We start from the raw sequence: 11,225 nt of genomic DNA on the forward strand, positions 1-11,225 counted from the left end.
AAAGGCCTATTCTTAGCATTGCGGGATATTAAAGACTTCTTCAAACGCACCTTTTAAGCGTCTTCATTTGTGAAACTTAAAATAGACAGCTCTCTGGCTACAGGACGAATTTTCGCCACCCCCTTCTCGGCGGTGTCAGTTACCTTATGCCTCGGATTTCGATAGAGTGAAACTATAAAAAGGTCACCGGGAGCACCGGGAAGATCACTGCAGTCGACTCTCGAGTCTTGTCTGTATCATCTGTACCCTACAAAGCAAAGACCCCAGAGGTGAGTGTGAATGAAAGGAGACAAGAAGCCACGCAGACAAAGCCGCAGCATCACACTTGGCATCTTTGAGAAAACATTCATGATTTTTTTAACCTTACGTTTTAACATGGACTTCGTTGCATTGCAATGCAGCATCTAAAGAAAGAGGGTTTTTTTGTTGTTTTTGTTTTTTGCGGGAGCGTCAGCTGCATGAAGCCATGGATTACTGGCCAGCATCTATAGGGAGCACGTGTCAATCTCAGCCTCTCGAGGGGGATTTGGAAATGCAACATCAAACATGCCACTCAGAAAGAAGTGGACTGACTAATTTGCCCTTTGAAAACTGTTTTTATTCTAATCTATTTAATTAACCGCCTTTAAAAAATGTATTTATTCTTTTTGGCAACAGACCAAGCTGTTGTTTTAATGATAATGGGCCAGCGTCTGTTGAATGTGATTCATTATTTATTCTAAAAGATAAAATAAATATGAATATAGTGAACCATAATCCATATAGTCAACAACATGTGGCTTATAGCCGTAATGTGTCACTTTAAAGAATAATCATCGCTTTTATTTGATTCTGCAGATCAAAATGGCCTTCGCAGGTGTACTGACTGATGCTGACATCACTGCAGCCCTGGATGGGTGCAAAGGTGACTCTTCAAATTACAATTACAAAATCACAGCCTCCTATGTGACCTTTTAGTTCGGAGCATCGGTGTGCTTTTTTTGTCCAGCTACTCTTTGAGGACTTTGTAGTAACAACCTGCGTTCATATTTCAGACGCTGGCACATTCGACCACAAGAAGTTCTTCAAGTCATGCGGTATGTCCGGCAAGTCCGCCGACGACGTCAAGAAGGCCTTCGCCATCATTGACCAGGACAAGAGCGGCTTCATTGAGGAGGATGAGCTGAAGTAAGACACACACACACCTGCGGAAGTTAACTTTATAATGAAAAGTATTTTTAATAGGTGTAGATTTTTTATTTTGTTGATTAATTACAGTATATCCAATAAATGATGAATGCCATTCTGTATCAAAACAATACGTTTGTGCTTTTAGCAGATAACACCTGCATCAGTATCGATGTGTGGTCCAGTAATACTTTTTTAATGCAGTCAGGTTGAATGTGAAGTGTGTCTCAGCCAACGGGAGGAGCTGGGGTCCGTGAACTAACCACCGACCGTGTCTGTCCGCAGGCTGTTCCTGCAAAACTTCAAGGCAGGCGCACGCGCACTGACCGACGCCGAGACCGCGACTTTCCTCAAGGCCGGTGACTCCGACGGTGACGGCAAGATTGGCGCTGATGGTAGGCCTATGGACTCTCCTCAGCTCTTTCTCATGCAGGGTGATTACGTTGGAAAACAGATGCCAACTGTGTGTTTTCTTGTCTCTCTGCAGAGTTCGCTGCCATGGTTAAGGCATAAAATGGCAACTGACCAACAACACCTGCTCTGATGGAACAACAAAGCCCACGTCGACCTCCCCCCTTTTCATCTGAATATAAATAATTTTTATACATTTGCTTAAGAGACGTTTCCTCCTATGCAACACACTGTCCAAAAATGATGATTGTGAATGTCGCTCGGTTGTGTTCATGTCTTAAATATGAATTTCGCTTACTGTAAAATCTATGATGCACTTTCCAGGAACGAACGAAAAAATACATATTCTTTTGTTACGGTCTCATTGTATGTTTATATTTGTGTCTTTTCAATTCCTGAACAACATCTTACAAACTCAACAGGGCACATACATACATGCGCAGTCTCTCTCTCTCTCTCTCTCTCTCTCTCTCTCTCTCTCTCTCTCAAATTCAATTTCATTGAGCTTTAGTGACATATGACAAATAAATACAATTTTGTTGCCAAAGCATTTGAAGGGAAACAGTGAATAAAGAAAAATAAAGCAATGGTGATTGTACACACACACACGAAATAAAGATTACAGGTTAAGTCTGGATACACAAAAATTGCGCGCACACGCACTAACACACACAGTTTATGTTTGTGTGTGTCTGTGTGCGGTCATGCAGCTCCACCCTGCAGCCACTAGATGGAGTTACATCCATTCTTCAAGCATTGCAGACAGAGGAGCCTGGCCTCAAGTTATGGGGACGGAATGTAGGACGAAATAATAATAATAAAAAAGATATTTCAGGCATTTTTTTCTTGAAACTATTGTTTAAACGTAGTTAAAGTTGTACTTAAATCTAACTCAACTGCTTATTTCTTGGAACTAATTACTACAAATTATTCTGGGTGAGATTCTCCAAAATTGCACTGAAACTTAGTCTAAATCTCTGCTTAATGTAATTTTATCTTATTCTAATTAAGAAAAATCAGATTTTAATATTGATTATGAGACTGGTGTGCAAAGATGAACATTTTTGAAGTGTAGTAGAGAGGTGAGTCTGACAGAGTTAATAAATCGTGTCTTATTTCCAAAAACAAACAGGCTAGAAAGACTGAAGAGGGAGGATCGTCCTCACGGCAAATCTTAATGTCCAGGAGTGTGATCCCGTAAAGAACATTAGCAAATGTAAATGAATAAATGATCGCCCAGTAACAGTATAGTCCATGAGGTATCAACATGGTCTCTTTTTTACACACAGCCTGGAGGAGATGATTGAGTTTCTCTTTACCTCAGGAGTCCAGCTTCACGACAACCTCACAGCAGACTATCAGGCATCACTTGTTGAGGGGCCCCATTAACGAGTTGACACCGGGATTAGGTTTAGGAAAGGTTGACAATGACAAACCACCGGAGATACAAGCTTTTATTTAATTATGAAAGACGCCAGGTTGCTGCCAAAGAATTAAACAAAAAAGCTACCGTGCATTCACGGCAAAACTCATGCCCAAAGCACCTCTTCTTGTTACTTAACATCATTTCTTTAGAAACAATCATCATTATATCACCTACAAGAAGAAACGACATTAATACAATAAAATGAAATACAACAAAATGTATTTTGGCTCATTTCTAACTTCATTCGCTTTCTGTCTTCAGGCCTTTAAATAATGTTTAGGATCTTTAGCACATGTCATGGCACCGCACCAGGGCCAACAGTCGCCAGCTGTCCCGTGCAAGAGCGCAGCGCTGCCAAGACTCGCCCGTGCCCACACGCGCACGCGCACGAAGTGGCTGACTTATAATGTGAGGAAAGTGGCCGGGGGCTGCTGTGCCCCTGCCTTTGCTTATATTCAAGAATATCCCCGAGTGTCAGGTTACAGATACACATTGGGAGGTGACACTGATCAGTTCACTCCATGGTGTAATAGTCAGTACTCGAGACTCGGAATGCAGCGATCTGAGTTCATATATCAGTCTGGCTGTTTGTTGAACTAGAGCATCTAATGTTTCAGTTGAAGGTTTAGTATTATGTACATTGATTAGAAATTAATTTGAAATGTTCACACATAAACCATTTCTAGCAGTGTATGTCTGTCTGTCTGTCGCACACACTGCTGCATATGCACACCTTCAACTAACCTTACATCATGGAGAGAAATAACCTTATTTTTCCGTGTGCTGCTGCAGTGAGCGCTCTCCCAGGAATGTGCTTAATGGCCCCTGAATTTGTTTGTGTGTCAGACCCGCTGGGGGCCACAAATGCCCTCGGAAAAGACATTCTGAATTGGTCATTTTGCACCTGGACAAATTGGACAGATAAAATAAATAAATAAAAAAAGTCCAGTGTGCAACTATGACTTCCAAAAAAAAATGGAAGAAACTAAGTGACCAAACGGGACAAATGATCAAACTCCAGTAGAAATGAAGCCGGTGCTCAGCCCTGTGTGACCTCTGACAGCTAACACCTCTATTTAAATGGTGCATGTGAATACCTGCACATTATGCTTCATCATCACCATCAAGGCGGGACGGGACACCGAGAGCAGAGGGTGACCTCGGGGCCCTTAATCAGCGCAGTTGACAAAGCAATTTAGCGAGACTGTCCACCTATCAGTATGAGAGAGTGAGAAGGTTCAAAACCACCGGAGTCCCTGACATTCAGTGAAGAGCAGCTGTGTGTGTTTGGGGTTATATAGATATTAGATTTGATTGGAAATAATCTGAACCTCATCTGTTCAATGAATCAGAGTAACTAGGGCAGGTAGATCTTTTATGTCAAAAGCAGATCTGGGCAGGAGAAGCACCACAGAATGCCAGCGCACCAGACACGTAGAGGTTGTGTATGTGCTGACCTCTTAGATAACCTCGCACTAATGCTACCGTATTGATATGACACAGATGGTCCTGCTGCAAGAACAAGTATGACATGAAAGGTTCAATGTCAGCTGACATTTTATTTCCCATAACTCACCTCAAATGTAATGATAGGTGCATATTTGCAGTGGGATGTGGCTCAGATGTGCTCGTTTTGGGACTGCTGCCTGTAAAAGGATATCTGCATGTAGGGGGGGGGCAGAAACAGCAAGAGAGGGAGAAAAGGTGAGCGAGAGATTGCAGCTACATTACAGCCTCCCTGCATTTACTGTACTGTATAATTCTAGAGGTGAGAGGAGGAGGGGTTGACAGGAGGGAGTGGTGGATGGGGAGAAGAATGCGCTTTTTAACTTAATTTGCTATTTACAAGGGCGTTACAGATGTCCACGGTCCGGTCTCTCTGTCCCTGGGCGTTATAAATAGTAAAGGTTAATCAGTTAGCTGAGAAATTGGATCAGGGGCGGGCAGTTAGAATTTGATCCATAGACAGGTAACTCAAGCAATCCCTATTGTCACTGCAATCAGACCTATATAAATCCGCCTTGACAGACAGCAGTCACCACATAGCCTTACCTCTCTGCTGGATCACCGACCGGGCGAGAACATCCCATAAACAAGGTAAGCTGCTGTGTGGATTCAGGGAGGTCGCTTATTGATGGGGAATTGGGAATGTTTTATTTGTTTTAAAAGCTTTTGTAGAGAGTAGAGATTCTCTGGCTCCACTTTAGAGCGCTTCAGAGGCTGCCTAGTTATATGGCAGGTGAAACAATTGCGTGCTTAAAAGGGGAGACTTACTTGGGTTAACTTGTAGGTGACAAAAGCCGAAGCAAGAAGGGAAAAGTTATTTCTCTCACGTTTAATCTGTGGGATGAGACAGACATTTTGAGAATATTTTACATTCTGACTTTCATAAGAACTTATTAAGATTTAAGGACTTGTGCTGCTTGCTCTCTCCTGGCGAGCGACTGCGCTGACTTCTTGTCAGTGTCAGTATTGTCACCTGGACACCTTTTGCTCTCCATCACTGTCACGTTAGAGGCTTTGCTACTGTACCTGGCTAAATGTGTTAATAATTCACCATGGTTGTTCCTCCTACAGGAATAAAATGTCGATGTCATCTATCCTTTCCGCTGATGCCATCGACAGTGCTATCAAGGACTGCCAAGGTATCGTCTTCCACCAATATCATTATTGCTCTCTTCAATTAATTAAAAAAAAATCTATACAGTATTTCTACAGGAGCCTGCACTGTCACCACACAATAGGTTTGTCTCTATATGTTAGCCTGCTGGAAGACTGCACAATGTTGACATGAAAAGATCCATAAATGCATATAGGGCTAAGTACAGTATAACCTAGGGTACAGGGTTATGGCTTTGTTAAGTGATTGTATGAGCATCAACTGGGCACAAGCCATAAGCCAAAGAGAGTCCGCTGTTAGTGGTATCACTGGAGGTAAAAGATCAAGAGAAATTGGCCTCTCAAACCTCAAAAATAAAACAATTCCACATTCAGGACCAATATTCTCTCCATGCTCCGTGCATCTGGGCAAGAAGGTTGGGTCACTTACATCACACTTAATAATACATTGTTAGTCACATGTCATCTTGTCTCCACAATTGAAACTGACATAAATTGTTTGAGGATTTGTTGATGTTACAGGGACTTAATTCTAGTTTAGAGAAAAAACTAGACTAGACTGATACTAAATATTAAAATGTGCCTTGTGCTGTTCCTGACTCTGCTCTCTATTCTCCTCCAGCACCAGACTCCTTCTGCCCCAAGAAGTTTTTCCTGATGTGTGGCCTCACTAAGAAGAGCCCCCAGGAAGTGAAGAAGGTTTTTGGACTCCTGGACAATGATGACAGTGGTTTTGTTGAGGAGGAAGAGCTCAAGTGAGTGAGCAGCCAGTTCACTAACTACAGACTGTTTGTGTGTGCCCAGGATCTTATGGGTCAGTGGCTGTATTTGCTGGTCCCTCAAATGGGAGGAGAGAAAATAATTCTTGGAAAAATTCTTGGAAAATCACAATTTCCATTCAGTTTTCATGATATTGTTGTACGAGAAGGGATGCAGTGAAGGGAATACCCAACCATCATTAGTTCATCCAGCTTTTCAGGGCTGACATGAAACATTGTTTTCCACGTTATATATCAAACGGATCGAAGTAATAGCAGCGCAGTCATCACCCACCTTCATATTTATCAGAACATAACAGATGCAAAAAGACTGTCTATCTACTCACTAAAAGTTGCGTTCTCTGTCTGTACAGCAAAACACATGTTGGCACCAAAACCTGATAACTGTAGGAAATTACATGTGACTGATAGACCCTGATACAACTGAGTTGAAAAAACGTCCCTTTTACTTATTTTACGTCACATGCGTGCTGTGTAGAGGATTCTTTTGTAAGTTTTGTATTAGGACAGATTGGGCTTCAGTGTTAGTTCCTGGTTTCTGCCTTTGTGGTTATTGCTAGGTAAACAGTTGTTACTGAGGAATACCTCTAACTTTAACTTTTGTTCTGTGGCTCAGGTTTTTCCTCCAGAGGTTTTCTCCTGGGGCTCGCGTTCTGACGGATAAGGAGACCAAGGCTTTCCTGTGTGCTGCTGATGACGATAGTGATGGCCGGATTGGAGCAGATGGTGAGAGGAGCCACATCTATTTAATATACCCATTATGCAAGACACGCATGTGCCACGATGCTTAGGAAGCAATTTCCTACATTTTTTACATTTTCAATTAGAATGCGGATTGAGTCCCCGCACAACTTTTCCGTCCTACATTTGTAAATAATTGCAACAGGCACTCAAAACTAGAACCTGCGCAATGTTTCTACAGACCATTTGTGATTTGAGATTTGTGAATTAGGTTAACTGATTAGACAAATCGTGTCAATGACATGTTGTTAACTTGAGAGCAAAACAGTGGCACTGAAATTTAGCATCACAATGCTAGCTTTCTCTCTCTATTGGTTTCATATCTTTATTGTTACAAAATATAAAATACACATATTTTTACACTGAGGCAGGTGTCAGACAGATGAGGTAAATAATCAGGTGTCACATCTGACTAATGCTGTTTCTTTTTTCCACAGAGTTCCAGGCCATGGTCTTGTCCTAAACAACTGCAATCAATCTCTCCAACTTGATCTGCCCCCCCCACTGCTTCAAGGGCTCTCTTAGTTTTAGTCAATCATTTTCACTCTGATTAGATAAAACCTTTTTGATTTGTTTTATTTTGAAGACTCGCTCTGGTCCATACACACACATCATCATGTTTTTCTTTTTTTTTTTTCTTTTTGTGTGTTTTAGTCAGATCTTAAAGCTGTATTATCCAAATAAATGCACAATTTACCGAATTACTGAGAAAATAAAATAATAAAATCCAAGTCCTGTGGCTCTTTTCATTATTTCCACACCTTTGTATGTTTCTGTATGTCTCCTGCTCAGATATCGTTTGAGATGACACCAGGTGGTATGGCAAGAAATACTGTGGTAGTCAAGGGAGTGTTGAAATGTTTCATATGCACAAGATGGTCTAATTAAACCTTAGAAAGTGGGAATTCATGTATGCACATACTGATCCAGATGTGCCTATGCACAAAACAAACACACAATCACACCATTTTCTTTTTAGTTCTGTGGTGTCCTTAAATCTTCACTTACCCATATCTAACTCTGCAACATACCTGCAGCTCAGCGGTAAATGAGATTGAATGTCAGACACTTATATGAGAAGTGAGACATTTCCCGAAAACACAGGGTTTCTGATTGAGGTGTACAGTATGTGTGTGTGTGAGAGAGATTTTATACAGTCACAGAGCAAGCACAGGGAAAAAGCAGACAAGGTGACCTTGATGACCACCTGAGTGTCACAGCAGCTGGATCGAGTGACACCTGACCTCAGCTGTGTAAATAAACCCAGCCAAACCTTAGTGTTGCTCAGGCTAGGGCAACAGCACACACACACGCACACACACACACACACACACACAAAACCCAGAGCATTTGCAAAAATCAAATATGGGATCAGACATAGATGGCCATCCATGCAAACACACAAAATCCCAAGTTTGCACATAAATACACTCACAACAGAGTTGGTGTTAATATATGCATCAGCGTGAGTGGGTATGTATGTGTGTGTGATGCATAATAGGAGATGCAAACTCTGCAGAATGCTATAGCTGTGAATGCTAGCCTTACACATATTCCTTTGCCAGGTCTCAGCTCTGGAGAGCTTGCTCAGGATATATTAAAGCAGAATCATTTTATTACGCTTACACACATTCTCAGACAGAAGATTTCACAACTCTGAATCCCCCCTCCAAGAGACTTTAAATAGCATACGGTTTTTTCATTCTCTGCACTTACAGGATTCATGGGATTAAAATTAACAACTACCTCACTATTCACCCACCCACTAGAGGCGCCAAAATACAGAGTGCCACATGTTCTTCCAGTGGTTCCACCTTACTGTCATTTCAATTATCTGTATATTACAGGGAGAACCTGTCTATTACAGCAGACACCTGCTACTCAGAACTATAGGGAATAACCTGGTATTAGCATGAGGTAGGATGAGTAGTCATACTTATTGCTGCTTGATTCAGATGGTGTGCTGTAATAATGACAGAGGTTTTAAAAGTGATCCTTACTTCTTACTGCCTGTAAGATGCCTGTGTCCGTCTTTTCATATCACAAGTTTCACTGTCACTATAAAGTGACATACATGTGATGAAACCATACTGATTTATTCCCAGTTTAATATGTTATGTTACAATTTCAGACAATATCAGTAAAAGTCAGTTCTATACCTCAATGAAAGACCAACAACTGAATCATTTAGTGTAAATGTGAAAAAGTATTTTGCTATCAAAGTGCAGCAATGTGACTAAAGCCAGAGACGTTCACAGTAAAATACACAACATCACGCATTCAATAGAGTGAAACAAGCTTTTGAGATTAAGTGAGCAAGTTACATTAAGTTACATTAAGTTAATTATGTATGTGAGTATGAGCAAAAACAAAGTTAGAGAGACCCTGCGAGAGATTGCAAAGTTGAGTGTAGATTCAAAAGTGATGATGTACTGTATATGCTTATAGCTAAAGAAAGATAGTGATGTGCTCTACGATTAGTCTTTGATTGAAATGCTGAAGAAATAATGGGTTTAAATCTTCAAAAGTATGCAAAAGCAAACTTCGGATATCCATGCAGTAGTAATTATAATATATATATATATATAAGATTATAATAAAAAACATTATTGTTTAAAATGTTCAAACCCCAATGAACACCTACACAGTTTGTTTTTCCTAAAACTCACTTCATTAACAACAAAAAAAAGCCTTTTTATTATAACCCCAACATTCCTCTCGCCGGAAATGCTTTTCCATGTATATGCATAGTAGAGCATGTTAATCAAATACATTTCCAGACAAATTGTTGTCTATCAAGACAAAAACACTCATCATCATGTATCCATATCTGCCTCATCTCTGCAGACATGAGGTGGAGGAGTGAAAATGGGAATGGGGGGGGTACACAGCTGAAAGCGGGACAAGGTTGGGGAAGCCAGTAGTAACACAAGCCAAGGTACACACAATAGAGCCATGACCCCTGCGGGTCAGGAGAGGCGAGCAGTAAACAGGAAGGAAATGTGAGCCAACAGGTCGACACTGACTGCTGGATGTGCTGCTGTGGGACAGCACTACAAGATAATGTGACAAGCAGATTACCTGGACTCAAGGGCAGAGGGAGGCAACGAGAGAAAGAGACTGTAGCTCCGTTTCTCTTTAGGAGAGTGCAGCTCTGACAGACCAATAAAGTCCGACAGTCCTGGTGAGTTGACAATGTGACAAAAATTACATACAACAGCAGTTGTTGGACTGCAAGGTGAACATGGAGGAGGTCTTGATATTTCTTTTACAATGCTAGCTTTAAAAGATGGCTCTGTCATCTTTTAAGAGCTAAGACAGCGATTTCGATGTAACATACAATTTTAAAGCAGAGGTCCTTTGTACTTGTTATTCTGTTGATGGAAAAAATGTGTAATTTTGAACAGTAGGGTAAATCCACGTAATATGGTAAATCATATACTTTGAAAATACAATTTCTCAGATAACAGGAAGGGGTCATGCCATGAGAAACAAATGCATTTTGGGAATTTGTATTATTAGAATAAAGAGATGTACCAAGAAATTAAATGAAGTCACCTTGAAATGTTATGATGCAGCATTAGGCCTAGGTAACAAACAACAGATTAACTACTGGAGGGAGTAAAGTAAGCAAGCAAACATAACTTAACGTAACATAACTTTTACTTAACTGAATTTTTATATTAAAAGATTTTTGTGTGACTGCTTATAGTGTACCGTGTCATTTGTCTAAATAGGGGCTTCAGGATGGACACATAGGCCGGCTTGTCTGCTTGGAACTTCAATAATTGATGCCTTTGCTTCATTGTCACCAAAAACTCATATCAAGAAAGGAGTGTTAGGCTCACCTTACTGATTAAGTCTGTGTGAAACTTTAATGTGCACCCCATCTTCAACTGATAACAAACTGAAGAGCTTGAGCAAACGAGGTAACGGGAAGCCGAACCGTTTGGACATCCGCTGTGCACCCAGAGCCTGCTATGACAAACACCGATGATATTTTGACTCATTCCTAGTCTTTTTGGAGCCTGGAGGTTTCAGAGATGTTGCTACCTGATAGTCAGAACAGGGAAGAACTTCGT

General features: G+C 40.9%; 2 protein-coding genes across 2 annotated transcripts; both read left to right on the top strand.

The window, feature by feature from the left end:
- The first annotated feature begins 114 nt into the window (after nucleotides 1-114).
- LOC122869226 (parvalbumin beta) lies at nucleotides 115-1,942 on the top strand. Its single transcript, XM_044181992.1, has 5 exons — nucleotides 115-269; nucleotides 838-904; nucleotides 1,035-1,167; nucleotides 1,453-1,562; nucleotides 1,655-1,942. Exons 2-5 carry the CDS (start codon nucleotides 844-846, stop codon nucleotides 1,678-1,680), a joined length of 330 nt encoding a protein of 109 aa, XP_044037927.1. The 5' UTR covers nucleotides 115-269; nucleotides 838-843; the 3' UTR covers nucleotides 1,681-1,942.
- A 2,871-nt stretch (nucleotides 1,943-4,813) lies between these two features.
- On the top strand, nucleotides 4,814-7,874 carry pvalb8 (parvalbumin 8). The gene is made up of 5 exons (XM_044181290.1): nucleotides 4,814-5,101; nucleotides 5,582-5,649; nucleotides 6,246-6,378; nucleotides 7,019-7,128; nucleotides 7,581-7,874. Exons 2-5 carry the CDS (start codon nucleotides 5,589-5,591, stop codon nucleotides 7,604-7,606), a joined length of 330 nt encoding a protein of 109 aa, XP_044037225.1. The 5' UTR covers nucleotides 4,814-5,101; nucleotides 5,582-5,588; the 3' UTR covers nucleotides 7,607-7,874.
- Nucleotides 7,875-11,225: the final 3,351 nt, after the last annotated feature.

The sequence above is a fragment of the Siniperca chuatsi genome, linkage group LG21 (assembly GCF_020085105.1).
Source record: "Siniperca chuatsi isolate FFG_IHB_CAS linkage group LG21, ASM2008510v1, whole genome shotgun sequence".
NCBI classification, from domain to species: domain Eukaryota; kingdom Metazoa; phylum Chordata; class Actinopteri; order Centrarchiformes; family Sinipercidae; genus Siniperca; species Siniperca chuatsi.